Genomic DNA, 17,257 nt, shown 5'->3' on the forward strand with positions numbered 1-17,257 from the left:
ATGAGATATAAAAAGAAAATCAAGTTGGAAAGTGATGATGTCATTTTAGTTGTTTTAAAATGAGAATACGAGTCCTGCCATAATTTACAATAACAACATCAAACAACATTGTAACAACAAAAGTTGCCCTGACATTATGAATATATAGATGCAATTTACAAATATGTCATAATATAATAAAATCAAACTGTTTATAAGGTTGTAATCTGTGAAGACTGTGATTTAAGTCACTAGAAAATGAACAAATCCTTCAATTCCAAAAATAAAGAAGAGTCAAAAGATACAGGTACATATATTCATTTAAATATGAAAACATTGTGTAAAGACATGATGGTGTTTTAATCCTCTGAGAGAGAAGTCCTGATGTTTATATAAACCTGAGTTGAACATGCTTTAAATCAGATTATAGAACATGAAGTGGAGCGTCGTCTCTGTTTTTCACCTTCTCTTGTATCAGTAACAAAAGCAGCCGTCATGTAATCTGCTCTGAACTGAGCAAAACATAGATGGATTAGAGCTGCGACGAGCAGGCCGCTTTTATTCTGGTAGGATGGAGGATTTCCACAGAGATGTTCTGTTAATCTCTCTGATTGAAGCTTCTCTCCATTTCATCTGTTTTTATGTTTAATCTGTGTGTGGCCTGGATCCTCAGATTACAGCTCCGTCTTATTGCTGCTGCTGCTGCTGCTGCTTTTCGGGCGGGTGTGGGGGGGGGGGGGGGGGTGAACAGCTGTTTCAGGTGAAGATGCTGCAGCACCGGAGCTTCATCCTGCCGGGGGTGGGGGGGGTGGGGGGGAGGGTGAACAGCTGTTTCAGGTGAAGATGCTGCAGCACCGGAGCTTCATCCTGCCGGGGGTGGGGGGGGGTTGCTGAGGTTAAATCTGTGTGAGAGCTTTATCTTGATCAGGATCAGCTTTTACCTCCAGAGGATTGAAGTCAAACTCTGATTGAAAGAGAAAAAATAAAACGACAAACAGCAGGTGGTGAAGATGCAGCCGTTCGTCTGTGGAGGGAAAATTCACTCTGATTTTATTTCACCGTCAAAATCATCTGAATTCATCAGGCTTGATTTGCTCTCTGATGCTTTTTTACAGTTCATCACTCAGAAAATAATTCATGTTGCTCAGTTTCATTTTCTTCCGTCCAGTCAATTTTAAACTGAACCTCTCTACTGCAAGATAATCAATCGATCCTGTCATTGATCAGACATCTGTCCTCTGTACAAGAGGGAAAAGTTCAGCAGCTGTTTGTTCATCAGTAACAACATAACAGTAGAACAGCTGATGTTCTCTCTGTTCTGTGTTCTGATGTTCTCCACTCAGCACATCTGACCTCAAACATAAAGATTCTGTAATAATAAAGATTTTACATTTTTACAGTGCAGTGTTGTACAGTGTATTTTACAGTAAAGTGTATTTATAGTACAGTGTATATAAAAGTACAGTGTATTTACAGTGCAGTGTTGTACAGTGTATTTACAGTGCAGTGTTGTACAGTGTATTTTAAAGTACAGTGTATTTATAGTAGTGTTGTACAGTGTATATAAAAGTACAGTGTATTTACAGTGCAGTGTTGTACACTGTATTTTACAGTACAGTGTTGTAGTGTATTTTACAGTACAGTGTATTTACAGTGCAGTGTTGTACAGTGTATTTTACAGTACAGTGTACTTTACAGTACAGTGTACTTTACAGTGCAGTGTTGTCCAGTGTATTGTACAGTGTATTCTACAGTGTATTCTACAGTGCAGTGTATTTTACAGTACAGTGTATTTACAGTACAGTGTATTTTACAGTTCAGTGTTGTGCAGTGTATTTTACAGTACAGTGTTGTACAGTGTATTCTACAGTGTATTCTACAGTGCAGTGTATTTTACAGTACAGTGTATTTTACAGTGCAGTGTATTGTACAGTGTATTTTACAGTGCAGTGTTGTACAGTGTATTTTGCAGTACAGTGTTTTTTTTACAGTGCAGTGTTGTACAGTGTATTTTACAGTGCAGTGTATTTTGCAGTGCAGTGTTGTACAGTGTATTTTACAGTGCAGTGTTGTACAGTGTATTTTAAAGTGCAGTGTATTGTACAGTGCAGTGTATTGTACAGTGCAGTGTTGTACAGTGTATTTTGCAGTACAGTGTATTTTACAGTGCAGTGTTGTACAGTGTATTTTACAGTGCAGTGTTGTACAGTGTATTTTACAGTGTTGTGCAGTGTATTTTACAGTGCAGTGTTGTACAGTGTATTTTACAGTGCAGTGTTGTACAGTGTATTTTAAAGTACAGTGTATTTATAGTAGTGTTGTACAGTGTATATAAAAGTACAGTGTATTTACAGTGCAGTGTTGTACACTGTATTTTACAGTACAGTGTTGTACAGTGTATTTTACAGTACAGTGTATTTTACAGTGCAGTGTTGTACAGTGTATTTTACAGTGCAGTGTTGTACAGTGTATTTTACAGTGCAGTGTTGTGCAGTGTATTTTGCAGTGCAGTGTTGTACAGTGTATTTTACAGTGCAGTGTTGTACAGTGTATTTTACAGTGCAGTGTTGTACAGTGTATTTTAAAGTGCAGTGTATTTTACAGTGCAGTGTTGTACAGTGTATTTTACAGTGCAGTGTTGTACAGTGTATTTTACAGTGTTGTGCAGTGTATTTTACAGTGCAGTGTTGTACAGTGTATTTTACAGTGCAGTGTTGTACAGTGTATTTTAAAGTACAGTGTATTTATAGTAGTGTTGTACAGTGTATATAAAAGTACAGTGTATTTACAGTGCAGTGTTGTACACTGTATTTTACAGTACAGTGTTGTACAGTGTATTTTACAGTACAGTGTATTTTACAGTGCAGTGTTGTACAGTGTATTTTACAGTGCAGTGTTGTACAGTGTATTTTACAGTGCAGTGTTGTGCAGTGTATTTTGCAGTGCAGTGTTGTGCAGTGTATTTTGCAGTGCAGTGTTGTACAGTGTATTTTACAGTGCAGTGTTGTACAGTGTATTTTAAAGTGCAGTGTATTTTACAGTGTAGTGTTGTACAGTGTATTTTACAGTGTTGTACAGTGTATTTTACAGTGCAGTGTATTTTGCAGTGCAGTGTTGTACAGTGTATTTTACAGTGCAGTGTTGTACAGTGTATTTTAAAGTGCAGTGTATTTTACAGTGCAGTGTATTGTACAGTGCAGTGTTGTACAGTGTATTTTGCAGTACAGTCTATTTTACAGTGCAGTGTTGTGCAGTGTATTTTACAGTGTTGTGCAGTGTATTTTACAGTGCAGTGTTGTACAGTGTATTTTACAGTGCAGTGTGTTTGAATTTATAACTCACCTCTTGGGTTCCACATGAAGCAGAATATTCAATGAGTCGTCAGTAAATGAGACCATCAGTTTTTCCTTTTGGTCCCTCATGAATATTAATGAGCTCACTACTCTGCTCATCTGGGTTTATTACTAACACTGCTTCATGTGGACCGTGATGATGATGATGATGGTGGTGAAGATGAAGGACCACAGAGATGGTTGTAGACGGGGAGGTGTCAGAGTGAAACAGTTAAGTCCACAGTCTGAGGCTGGACCTTGAACACATCGTCAGTATTTAATTAGCCTGAAGAATGAAACATGTAAATGATCTCAGACCAGTTTAATATGAGTCATACAGACATGTCAGAGACATGTGGAAATGACGTGATGACCATGAATGCATCACAGTACAGGTGATGATGTCACGTGACACCGGCAGGAAGACTCGAGCCAATCAGAGCAAATGAAACTAAGTCATGATGTATCAGCTGGTGATCGGATGATGTCATCCGCTGGTGATCTGATGATGTCATCAGCAGCACCAAGGTGACAGCAGTGACACTGTAGAACGAAATTAGACATTTCCCTCTGGTTTCTGATCAATCAAGACAAAATGATTGATCAATAAGTAAACAATAAATTGCTGATTCATTGATAAGATCAATCATTGGTCGGAGCTTTGGTCCAATGAAAACTGAAATGTCACGACTCGGTTTAAATTCTGAATCTGTTTCCTTCAAAACAGATGGAGCTGATTATTGATTAATCAGCTGGTTATTTTCTGATCAGCTGATTAATGGTTCAGGTTACACAGGTTCACTTCCTGATTTACAGTCAGACAAGCAGAAAATCGTCTCATGAAGAAGAGACATTTAAATAAAATGGATCACTTATCATTAGTTATGTTCTGTTAACTGATAATTGATTATTGACTGGTCACAGATTTATTCAGTCTCACAAGATTTGAAGCCGTTTTTCAGTTTTCTGACTTTTTGACTGATCAATAGAAAATAATCAGCAGATCAATCATTGGTGAAAGAAGCTGAAGCTTTGAAGTTTGTTTTATCAACACGTTCATTCAGAGAGAACAGCAGCTGGAACCAATAACTGATCATTTCTAATCGATGAGTCGACTGATTGTTTCAGATCAACATGTGGAGGAAGAAGCTTCAGTCCAGTTTCAGTTTGTTTTAACGGAGTAAAACCCTGACAGTCAGAGCCTCCCCCAGTAATTAGCTCCCACTCCTCCTCTGGGGGGGGGGGGGTTATCTCCCTCTCTCTGTCTTTGTCCTGTCTGTATCGGCGCTGGGGGAATAGAGGGATTGGCTGCTCACAGAAGAGTTAAAAAGGTTTTGGGGGGGATGAGGGAATTATCTGAGTCCGGGGGGGCGACGGGCTGAGAGCTGAAAATGAGAAGAAATAATCTGCTCACTAAAACCTCACCTTAGGAAATCCACGAGGTGCTGTTGACTGCAGGCTCCGCCCCCTGACCTTCACACTGTCAGTGTGCAGCTGCTCACCTTCATTAACAACACGTCGTTAACTACAGCTTCATTAACAGCTTTGTTATAACAGTTTCATTAACAACAGCTTCATTAACAGCTTTGTTAACAACACGTCGTTAACTACAGCTTTTTTAGCAACAGTTTCGTTAACAATAGCTTCATTAATAATAGCTTCATTAACAGCTTTATTAACAGCTACTGCTCCAATCATTTACAGGGCAAAAATCAAACGATAATAATCATTAAATATCTGCTCGTTAACAAATAAGACACTGAATCCACCTGTAGTGTGTCAATAATGTTTATTTATTAATCATCTATTTTTTACCCACAATCACCTGCTTCATATTAAAAATTAGTTTCCCAGCTGATGTTGCATCAATATTTCCATGTTCCATTAATCAGCTGTGTTCTGTATTAACACTCTCGTTAATCCTGATCATAACCACCAAATATTAGATTTTAACCCTTTAAATCCCAGTTTGTTAAAGCCACTGTTTTTTTTTACAAATTAAAAAAAATTTAGATCCAGGTGTTCTCTGCACATACACACACACACACACACACACACACACACCATCTTATTTGCATGCATTGATCCCAGTGGTCCACAGTGCTCCATGATACAATATAATATAGTGGCTCTAACGTGCTCCACAGGACGAATGTGACTTCATTTGGAGGGATAGAAAAACATTTGGAGCCAGAACTTCAGAATAAAAGCCTAATAAAATACAATGATGATTTCATGTTGTGATGACAGGAAATGAAGTTTTAATGGGGATGTGTTTCCTTAAGGTCCTGAGTGTAACTATTCAGAGTATTTTAGAGTATAAAAAGAGCTGAGGGTGAAATTACAAAAATAAAAAATAAAAACTGAAAACACAACAAAAATTAAATGAATTTTTTTATCGTGTTGAACAAATTTTTTCCAGATACCGTGGTGATGAAACAATCTAGAGTTTGTCTCATACAGTTTTCTCTTTCCATCTTGATACCTGAGTGTCTGACGGTCTTTAAACGCAGCACCATCTGTCTCTGTAACACTCTGAATTCTGAGAGCTCTTGAACATCTCTTGAACCTCACACCTGCTTCTCTGGTTCCTGACTATCATCTGAAACCTCTGCTCAACACCTTAGAGCGTCAACTCATCCACCTGCTGCGCCCTCACCAACAGGCCTCCAGGGAGCACTGACTCCTCCTTTGTGTGTGCGTGTGTGTGCACGTGTGTGCGTGTGTGTGTGTGTGTGTGTGTGTGTGTGTGTGTATATATATCAGAGTCACTAACAAACAATTTGTGTTTCAAGGGAACATGATAAAAACCCGGAGCTGTTCTTCTCCACGCTGCTGAAACTGAAGGACAAACATCTGCACTTCCACCTGTCGGTGCTTGGAGAGACCTTCACTGATGTACCAGGTACACACACACACACACACACACACACACACACACACACAGTCTGTACCAGCTGCTGCAGGTTTGTGGTCCATGGCGGTGCTGACGGTTTTGTGTCACTTTATGGTGGCATGGAGGACTGGATCAGGACTGGACTGAAGCAGAGATTTCACATATGGATCAAAGTTGTTGTTTTTTTTAAATGGGTGTTTAATCTTTGAAGTTATTGATGGTGACAGAATCTGAGCCCATGACAAGGATTTGTCTCGTCAATAACTGATTGATGCTCAGTGGGTCAAGGTTCTGCCATGAGTTTCAGATCTGGTCCAAGATGCTGGACCCATGAAGACCTGCTCAGTCCAGTAGACAGCAGGTTGTCAAAGTTTGCTCTGACTTTTCTCTCACCTTTAAAACTCCTCATGTTTCATTGAAATGATGGTCTGTGTTATGACATTATGTGGAGGTCAGAGGTCACACTGCCTCAGCCTCAGGACACTTTTTAATTGTTAAAACACACCGTGTATCATCAGCTGATGATGCTATAATGACTGTGTGTGTGTGTGTGTGTGTGTGTGTGTGTGTGTGTTTTAATGTAATGAACACACTCTGATCAAACACACTCTGAGATATTGAGACATAAAGTTTTACTGCAGCATAAACACACTGACCGTAAATCCAGCTTCATATTTCCTGATTAGCTTCATGAGCGCTGGAAGGCAATCACATTAGGACAATTTTAATCGACTTTGATTTTGTTAATAGGGTCAGAGTATTGATCGTGTTCACCCCTCACCTGTTTGTCTTTCTGCTGCGCTCATAAATGTCCACATTCATAAACATCAGCTGTTTGAAAAAAGACTTTTATCTCATTTCTCCTTCTCATTATTTACAGTGAGACATGTTGGATTTGATTTTAAAAAGTTGAATTCTTCTTCTTTACAATTGAATCTTCATCAGCTCTTTGATTTCTAATTTTATTTGTAATTAATAACAGGAATGAAATACAACTGACACCAGATGCACATCCAGATACTCTCATAGAATTAACTATTATTGTTATTATTGTTATTATTCCTACTATTGTCGTTATTATTATTATTATTATTATTAATAATATTATTGACATTGTTATTATTGACATTGTTATTATTATCATTATTATCATTAATATTATTGTTAATATTGTTATTGTTATTATCATTATTATTATTATTGTTATTGTTGTTGTTGTTGATACAGTGAAACAGCTGACTGTGATCACGTCAGTCAGATCAGACTCTTGACTATAAGACGATTTATTTCAGATCAACATCTGACGTCTGAATATTTCTGACATGAATATAAAGTAATGACTCATTTTTTATTCTTATTCAAATGAGACATTTGTTATTACAGAAACCTGAGCTGGCCTCTCATCAGTCAGCTGTGAATCAGCTGAGCTCATGTCACCTGGAGACACAGTCTCACCTGTGCGTTTCTTCTTCTGTGGTTGTGCAGAGATCTTCTCGGAGGCCAGACGTCTGCTGGACTCTCACATCCTGAACTGGGGCTTTCAGTCCAGTAAAGACGACTACCTCCGAGTCCTGTGTGAGGCCGACGTGGTCGTCTCCACCGCCGACCACGAGTTCTTCGGAGTCGCCATGTGAGTTTCATGATGATGAGACTCGTTCTGTCAATACTTTGATTTACTGAGGAAATGTTTGTTCCTGTTACAGAAATCTGTAAGAATTGAATTCTAATAATGAAAACAGAAAATAACAAAATAAAATAATATCAGATTTTTAAAGAAGAAATAAATCTTAAATATATCTGTGTGTGTGTGTGTGTGTGTGTGTGTGTGTGTGTGTGCTTTGTTTCATATGTAGAACTAACCATTATTTTCATTATTGATGAATCTGATATTATTTTTGTGATTTAATCGATTAATGGTTTAAAAAAAGCCGATCACAAAGAGTGGAAGGTGAAAGAAAAGAGAACAAAGTGTTTCTGTGCAGATCTTGAAGGTTTAAGTTAAAAATAAAAAACGCTTCTTCAAACCCACAAAAACACATGGTTTACATGAATTAGTGATCCACTTCGTTACTGCAGCTCCGGTGTCTGTGAGAAACCTCAGTGCTCCTCACACTGCAGTGACTGTTTCATCAGGTGGTCTCTTCAGATCAAGGTGTTGTTTAAAAGAGAGACCTGGCAGAGTCCAGCACGGTCCTGTGTAGTCATGTATGGTCCTGTATGGTCCTGCAGGTGTGACCTTGCTGTTTGTTTGGATGTGAATCCGCCTTCAGCTCAGACTTCAGTCACCTGGACTCTGAGGCTGACTCTCTGATCTCAGTCCCGGTCAGGTGGATCTGAGCTGCAGGCTGGACAACAACAACCAATCAAATGCTCGGCTCTCTGAGGCACAGCCAATCAAACAGCTCTGATGTGAGCGTCTGATCTTCACTTGATTCATGTCAGACGTGTTTGTAGCTGATGGAGACTCCGTTTTTATCCACAGTTCAGACCTGAACTGGTTCATGATGAATTCAGACAGATTCATGATCCTCATCAGTCTGCTTAGTGACCGTGTTAGCAAGTTAGCATTTAATGCTAAGATACCCACAGATAATTAACTTTCTAACATTTTATAATATTATTTAATTAGAACAAAAATTCTGTATCATTTAGCATGTCATCTTGTTAGCATGCTAACATTAGCATGTTACCATGCCAATGTTTATTTTCATTACCCCTTTCACTGCAGCGGTCTCCTTAGTCCGGGACACACGGTCCACTGGGGAACATACTAACATGTAGCATAGGAGCATGTTAAAGTCATAAGACATTAGCATGTTAGCATTCCATGCTAGTGTTAATGAATTGACAGCAGATGTAGATTCAGTTTGGTCATTATTTGAAGAAAACAAACAAACAAACAAACAGATCAGATTTCTTTACTTCAGTGTCCTTCAGACAATAAAGACAGAGTCTTCGGTGAAGACAGAGACAGTGTCAGTGAAGAAAGACAGTGAAGACAGAGACAGTGTCCTCAGTGAAGACAATGTCCATGAAGACAGTATCAGTGAAGTGTCCTCAGTGTTGATATAAATAATAACCATAGTAACAGTCAGAGTATTCTCTGTGTAATGAGTGCAGACCTCTCACTGTTCCCTCCCTGTGATAACAAATCAGGAGCTAATTATGGCAGAGAGAAGAAGAAGTGTCGTCCCTGAGGGGGGAGTCGTGTTTGTGTTTGTCTTTGATCCAGAACCAGGAGGGACCAGACCCTCAGCCCCCCACAGAGCTCTGCTGAACCTCAGTCACAGTCTGAAGGTTTTCATGGAGAAATGTTTTAATGCTTCAGTGTTCACATGGAGATCAGGTTCTGTTCTTCTTCTGTGGTGCTCAGTGTTTTCTTGACTCACCGTTAACGTGTCAGATTAAAACACATTAATGTTCGGAAACATCGTCTGTGTTAAGACTACAACTAAAGTCACAGCGTCTGTTTTTATTCAGAGGTGAATATTCCATAAAATAATATACGCTAACATTAGCATACCCCCAGGCTAACATTTTTTTAACAAGCTAATGTTAAGTGTGACATAATAAAATGTTACCATCTGTAAACATGATGAAATACTAATATCAGCATTTTATCATGCTAACCTTTAGCCTTTTGTCACGCTAATATCTAAATGTTCAAAGCACACCTGAGCCTAAGCTAAGTTAGCAGAGCTGCCATGTTAAAGGACTGATATTTTCATAGACATTACATATAAAACATGATGATTTTGACCTGCTAACTGTGACGGAGGTTATTTTCTCATTTCTGTCATATTAAGATGTTACCTGAAAACATGTTAATGTGGGCATTCTGTTGAAGCACAATAAAGATTGTGAACCTCAGTTCAGCTAATACCTGTAACAGTTTTAGCCACCAGCGTTTGCATGTTAAGCTTTACATTATCAAAAAAATTAAAAGAAAATTATCTGAGACTAGTTTTCATATTAACAGTTGTAGTATGTGTAACATGGCATAAGGATCTCTGGCAACAGCTCAGGTTAACAAAATAAAAGCTTCAGTTTGGGTTGACAAAATAAAAGGTTCAGCTCAGGTCGACATAATAACAGAACTTTTCTCTTTAGCTTTCTCTTTAGCTTAGACTCTCACAGACGGTTTAATAACGATCTCTCGTAGAAACAGTAGAAACATCTTTGTGTGAGTGGAGCTGACTGTTCGTGTGTGTTCAGCTGAATGTTCGTGTGTGTGTGAAACTGAATGTTCTTTTGTGTTGCTGAATGTTTGTGTGTGTGTGGAGCTGAATTTTTGTGTGTGTGTGTGGAGCTGAATGTTCGTGTGTGTGTGGAGCTGAATGTTCGTGTGTGTGTGGAGCTGAATGTTCGTGTGTGTGTTGCTGAATGTTTAGTGTGTGTGGAGCTGAATGTTCGTGTGTGTGTGGAGCAGAAGGTTCATTTGTGTGGAGCTGAATGTTAGTGTGTGTGTGTGGAGCTGAAGGTTTGTTTGTGTGGAGCTGAATGTTAGTGTGTGTGTGTGTGTGTGTGTGGAGCTGAAGGTTTGTTTGTATGGAGCTGAATGTTAGTGTGTGTGTGTGTGGAGCTGAAGGTTCATTTGTGTGGAGCTGAATGTTCGTGTGTGTGTGTGTGTGTGTGGGGCTGAATGTTTGTTTGTGTGGAGCTGAATGTTCGTGTGTGTGGAGCTGAATGTTCATGTGTGTGGAGCTGAATGTTCGTTTGTGTGGAGCTGAAGGTTCGTTTGTGTGGAGCTGAATGTTCGTGTGTGTGGAGCTGAAGGTTCGTTTGTGTGGAGCTGAATGTTCGTGTGTGTGGAGCTGAATGTTCGTGTGTGTGTGGAGCTGAATGTTCGTGTGTGTGGAGCTGAATGTTCATGTGTGTGGAGCTGAATGTTCATGTGTGTGGAGCTGAATATTTGTGTGTGTGTGGAGCTGAATGTTCATGTGTGTGGAGCTGAATGTTCGTGTGTGTGGAGCTGAATGTTCATGTGTGTGGAGCTGAATGTTCGTGTGTGTGGAGCTGAATGTTCGTTTGTGTGGAGCTGAATGTTCATGTGTGTGGAGCTGAATATTTGTGTGTGTGTGTGGAGCTGAATGTTCATGTGTGTGGAGCTGAATGTTCGTGTGTGTGGAGCTGAATATTTGTGTGTGTGTGGAGCTGAATGTTCATGTGTGTGGAGCTGAATGTTCATGTGTGTGGAGCTGAATATTTGTGTGTGTGTGGAGCTGAATGTTCATGTGTGTGGAGCTGAATGTTCGTGTGTGTGGAGCTGAATGTTCATGTGTGTGGAGCTGAATGTTCGTTTGTGTGGAGCTGAATGTTCGTTTGTGTGTGTGTGGAGCTGAGGTGCTGCAGACTTTGATCCTCCACTCGTTAATGAGTTAAACTGATTAATCATGATGTCAGTGTTTCTGCCCCACAGTGACGATGAACTCATCCAGTTAAAGATCGGATCATTAACGAAACATTAACTCTTATCAGACCAGCGAACTGAACTGACCTCAATAATCCTGATCAGAGGCTCAGGAGTCGGACCTCCAGACCAGGACCCATCAGGACTGAGGTCCTGCTCAGTGCCGGGTTCCATCAGGTTCTTGGTTCTGATGAAATCCAGTGAATGAGTCAGATCAGCTGTTTAAATATGAACGTGTGAGTGTGAACAGTCCTCAATTATTCATCAAGTAGCTGCAAAATATTTAAATAGGTAACATGAGTTCAATCAGTCCTGGTTGTCATGACGACTCACACTGACTCACTAATGTTTAACAGTCTGACTCACCTGATGCAGGTGTGAAGCTGCTGTTTTCTCTTCAGCATACACACACACACACACACACACACACACACTGACAGCGGTGGTCTTGGTTGCAGGTCTGGATGAGACCAGTCAGTCCAGACCAGTGATGAGACTCTGCATCTCCCTCACAATTATCATTTCATATCATATTATATATTTTGTGTCCTCTGGTGTTTGGAGGTCATGAACCGTCTTCACTTCAGCTGTCACTGAGAGAAAATCACTTTTAATGAAAGTTGTCCTCACACTGTATCGGCTCTGGAAAGTTTATCAGTTCCACTTCACAATAACACTCCACTTATAAAGGGTTAATGAGTGGTTTATAACTAGTTAATTAATGAACTTGTTCACACTTTATAAATCATTTATAAGCTGTTTTAACACATTAGATAAAAAGGCCAACAGTGACCTATTTCCTGCCAAATTAATAGTCCAGTCGGACCAGAGTCAGTGTTTGTACTGACTGTCCAACAGTTAGGTGAAAACACAGAGCCTGAGCGGACATGGTCTCAGTCCTGCACCTGTATGTACAACTGTCTGAATGTTTCCATGGTGATGATGGTTTGTTGTCTGTTCATGTGTTGACAGGTTGGAGGCTGTTCACTGTGGCTGTTTTCCTCTGTGTCCCAAAGCTTTAGTTTATCCTGAAATATTCCCAGGTAATAAATGTTACAGGTCGGTGTCATACTGGACACGTTAGTACTGAACCATTTGGCCCAGTTCAGAGTCAGGTGATTATTTACTGGTTACAGTGGTTTCTTCTTCTGCTGTGTTCTTCATGCAGCAGAGTACCTGTACTCCACGCCTGAGCAGCTGTGTAAACGGCTGCAGGGACTCTGCAGGAGGCCGGACGTCGCCCGCAGACATGTCGTCAAGGTAACTACAAAGAATTTTGATTTAATTAAAATTTGTGTCAAATCTTTTCATCCAAAAACACTGCATTTCCCATAATGCATTTCATCAGATGATTTGAAGGAAATGTAGGAAATGCTTTTTTAAATCAGTAGTTCAGCATTTTAGAAAAATACAGTTGTTTTCTAAAATGTTTAAAATCTGTAAATTCAGTTTGTGAGGCTGAACCCACATTTTAATTTCAAAAACACGTTTTATCCCTTCAGGTGAGTTTTATGATCGAATAATATCAAACCAGATTCACACTGAACTTTTTTATCAAACGTGGCTTTTGATTCTGTAGTTTTTCTTCATCAAAACAAAAATAAACTGAACTTACGTTTTGAATGGGAGGTTTGCTCAGCTAGAAGCTAACTGTGCTAACTCTGTGCTAACTCTCAGCTAACTCTGTGCTAACTGGAGATCATGCTACTGCTTATTATAAGTAATAAAAACATACAGTAACTTGTGTGTAAAATGAGTCTGTCGACTTGTTTTTGTTCCTGGATCTTTCTGATGAAGAATCAAATTTATACTTTACTGAAAAGATGAAACAGGTTGGTGACATCACTTCAGACCAATTCACTCTAACACCAGACTGTTGAATAAAACTGTGTCAGTTAAATTTTCTGAGATGACTTTTCACATAAACACTAGAAACATGGAGAAGTGTGAGGATTGTGGGGGGAGCTGTGCTCAGGTCCATGCGAACTGCAGATCTCACACATGTTGAACTGATTACTCATAAATACATGTTCAGTGTGTGTGAAATGATTCTTCTGTTGTGCAGGTCGACACCTCCTCCTTCTCCTGGACCCGTCTGAAGGATCGTTTTAAGACTCTGCTGGCAGACTCATGTCCCTGAACGCACTACGGACCAGGACACTGAGACTTGAGTTCATGAGCGTTGGATGTTTGGAGGTTTGGAGTCTTCATCATGCCTGACTCGACGCCACGTCCCGCAAAAAGCGGCGGTGACGTCCAGGCCAAGCGTCTCGGGCACCTCTGAGCTCCGTCTGCCGAGCTGGAGACGCCAAGTCTGGACCTGTAAATGTCCCCGTCGAGCAGAACTCCCTTTTATGTGTGTGGTTTGGGGGGGGGGGGGGTTTAAAGTGTAATAGCTTTCATGTTTCCACAGGCAGTGCCACCTCATATATCCGCCTGGATCCATTTTTATCCTTTGTTGTGTTTCTGGTCTTCACCACACGGACTGAGTGGCAGCCAGGAGCCGGGTCCAGGAGCCGGGTCCAGGAGCCGGGTCCAGGAGCCGGGTCCGTCTGCTGCTCCACCTGAGCTGCCAGGTTCAGGCCTGCAACCAATTAACTCATCAAGTGGATCTACAGACGTTTGTTACCAAGGAGATGACAGCACATCACACATGAGCAACATGTAACTTTATTATGACTTTATCCAGTCCGTTATTAAAACGGGATCAGACCTGCAGCTCCTTTTATTAACATCAACCTCCTCATGAGGCTGTAATCCTAATCTATATCTGATCAATAAATAACTAATAATATTTATGGAAGAAAAAAGATGAAATATTACACAGATCAGTCATTTAATAAATAGTGTACTATAACGAGTCACAGCATGTGAGAAGAAAAGAGCTGAAATTGTTTATGGAAGTTAATTTATGACAACACAAAAAGGTCTGATTTAAAAAAACAACAAAAAAAAAATGTTACGGAGCTTGAAACATTTTTGTCTTTTATTAACAAACTTTTGTCTAATAACAAAATTAATTGTTAATTTAACAAAGACAAAGTGATGTGTCAGCACATTCCTGCAAAGTGACAAGAATCTATTAAAAACCAGTGAATCAGACGAAAATACACATTACAAATACAATAATATGATAAAGTCAAAATGACCTAATAAATAGAATTTACCAATCACACTTTTGCAGCTGGTAAATTTCTAAATTAACAGGTAAATTAAAATAATTAAGCTATTAGGTAAAAACGTCAAAAATGATTCTTCGGTACTGAAACAAAAAATGTGATAACAGAAAATAAAAGATACTTAAACTATGATGTAGAAAATCATGTAATTGTCATTTCTGCTAAGAAAAAATAAAGTTACACATGATAAAAATACTTTGGTTTGTCAAAATTATTTGATACTTTAGATTTTATGAAACTTAATTGTAAATAAAACTAAAAAAAATTTCACGTTTCATCATCATCAGTATACATGGAAAACTTCAGTCAAATCTCAAGTCAGTCAGACTCACAGTGCAAGGGGGCGTGGCCTTAACGACAGCGCCACCATGGCTGAACAGGTCACATTTCTTCACAATAAGCCGACAGGTTCTGTCCCTTCACGGCTTCAACTTTAATCATGTGATAAATTTGACAAATTAAAAACATTAAGTGGAAAATCGTTGAAAATTATAGTTTTAAGTGAAAAAACAAGATACAAAGTCTCAAATAAAAATATTAGAAACCTGAACCTATATGAAATATGTATATTTCTATTTGATGGATGGTCCAGCTCTAAATTTTAAAATAAATTCTGACTTTATGATGTCACTGATCGATGAAATAAAATATAAATAAAGTAAACTGTTTGTAAATATGAAGTGCAGTAGCACCAGACTGGTTCAGGTCATGACCCGATGACATCATAAACCTCCAGAACAACACGCTGCAAATAAAGTTTTTACAGCAGAGTCTATAAAACACAGAGGCATTAAAGCTTTTCATTGGCCTGTTAATATGTGTGTGGACGGAGCTGCAGGTCGAGGACGTGGTGTCGGAGGACTCGTCTGAGCGCGCTCAGTCTGACTCTCCGGCTGCTGTCTCTGTGGATCTGTCCTCTGATGCGTAGCCTCAGTGAGTCGCTCTCTGCTGTAATTAAAGCCTTTTACTCTGTGGCCTGGGGTCACGGATAAAGTCACAGCAGCTTGTTTGTGCGTGAGATGTTTGTGTCTCTGCAGCAGCTGAATCAGTGACCTGAGGCCTGGAGCTGAGACCTGCTCTCTGAACTCAGCCTCAACACGGAGACACTGACTGTCCTCTGACACGTTCACTGACACTCGGTACACGGGATTTCATTTTCATTCATATCCAGCCCCCACCCTCTTATACATGTCTCTGCTGTTTGTGGCCAGTTCAGTCTCTGACCATATATTTAATATCTGTGTAATTAATTATGTTTTCTACAAAGTCTTTTGGACAATTTTACATCAAATGTTTTTTATGATCAGATGTAAAGTTTCAGACCCTGGATGTTTAATGTTTCCATGAGTCAGTGACTTACACTGAGCTTCAGTTTCAGACCTGTTTCTCCTCCTGTATCAGTTTGCATGGAGTCAGACTGTCTCATTACCAGCAGCTGTGATCAGCTGTGATCACTTCCTGTCTGCAGTGTATCATCATGTTTTACTGTGAAACTGAAGGAAACTTGGAAACAGGATGATTCTCTATGAAGTTCTGCAGAGATGAGAATCTTCTTTCTTCATGACTCCGACACTGTCCACATATTTAAGGTTATGAGACCATGTATTAAAAATGAATTCAGATATTAATAGTAATTATACTGATGAATAAGAATAAATGGAAGGGGGAGAACTGGCACCAAATCAAACTCATTAGAAAAGATTATAAATGTTTTTCATTTTGTCATCAGCTGTGTTTCGTTACATTTTAGGGAAATGTGAAACATCAACATGAAATGTAGATATGTCTTCATGTGGTTGGACAGTGAAGCCATTAAAACCTCTGTTTAAACATAATTCAATCAAAGGCTTTTGTAAGTTTAAATTTCAGGGTGAAATGTTGTTTCACGGCGTTTGTGAACAAATGGAGCTTTAATATTCCAGCTGACAGAGTCACAGAAGAAGAGGAAGAACAGAGAAATGTATGAAAGTGGAAGAAAAGCAGTTTGGTTTGAGGCTTTTCTGAAAACTGTTGGATTATCAACAAAGAACAGCGACATTAATTTCACGCTTCAGGAGTGAAGCTGGTTTCAGTCTGACGGCTCTGCACAGCTCTGATTGTAGCAACAACACCTCCAGCACCAAACACTCAGACAGACACACAAACACCCAGAGAGACGAGGTGTTGGTGCCGATACACCCGGGTCCTCCTGACGTCCGACGGACCTGCTGCTCTGCCGGCAGCTCGTCAGCAGCAGCTGAGTTAGCATTATGTCACTGTGAAGTTCATGTGTTCACCAGTTCCTGTTCTTCAACCGACATGAGCGTCAAACGTTCTGGTCTCTGCTGAACCTCAGTGACGGTCAATGGTGGACATTAGCCTTGCTAGTAGCTCAATTTGCTAATGTCCTGTTTACACTGTCATTAGCTGCTAGCGTTAGCTGCTTTTAGTTGATGCTGGATGTCGCTGTGGCCTGCTGCTG

At 39.7% G+C, this 17,257-nt stretch overlaps 1 protein-coding gene across 2 annotated transcripts in view; it reads left to right on the top strand.

Annotated features, from left to right (window-relative positions):
• gtdc1 (glycosyltransferase-like domain containing 1) overlaps positions 1-17,257 on the top strand; it is a 33,312-nt gene that overhangs the window by 15,107 nt on the left and 948 nt on the right. Inside the window, exons 7-12 of one of the 2 annotated variants that reach the window (XR_008829076.1) lie at positions 6,107-6,216; positions 7,693-7,837; positions 12,590-12,660; positions 12,786-12,877; positions 13,683-13,939; positions 14,031-17,257. The exon at positions 14,031-17,257 is cut by the window's right edge and continues 948 nt beyond it. Coding sequence is in view for 1 of the 2 variants with exons in the window: in XM_056389835.1 (XP_056245810.1) it covers positions 6,107-6,216; positions 7,693-7,837; positions 12,590-12,660; positions 12,786-12,877; positions 13,683-13,757 (493 nt within the window). In the remaining variant the exon portion in view is untranslated. Of the gene's footprint in view, positions 1-6,106; positions 6,217-7,692; positions 7,838-12,589; positions 12,661-12,785; positions 12,878-13,682 lie in introns of both variants that reach the window. The other variant, XM_056389835.1, reaches the window with a different exon arrangement.

This window comes from Seriola aureovittata, chromosome 11 (assembly GCF_021018895.1).
Source record: "Seriola aureovittata isolate HTS-2021-v1 ecotype China chromosome 11, ASM2101889v1, whole genome shotgun sequence".
NCBI lineage: Eukaryota > Metazoa > Chordata > Actinopteri > Carangiformes > Carangidae > Seriola > Seriola aureovittata.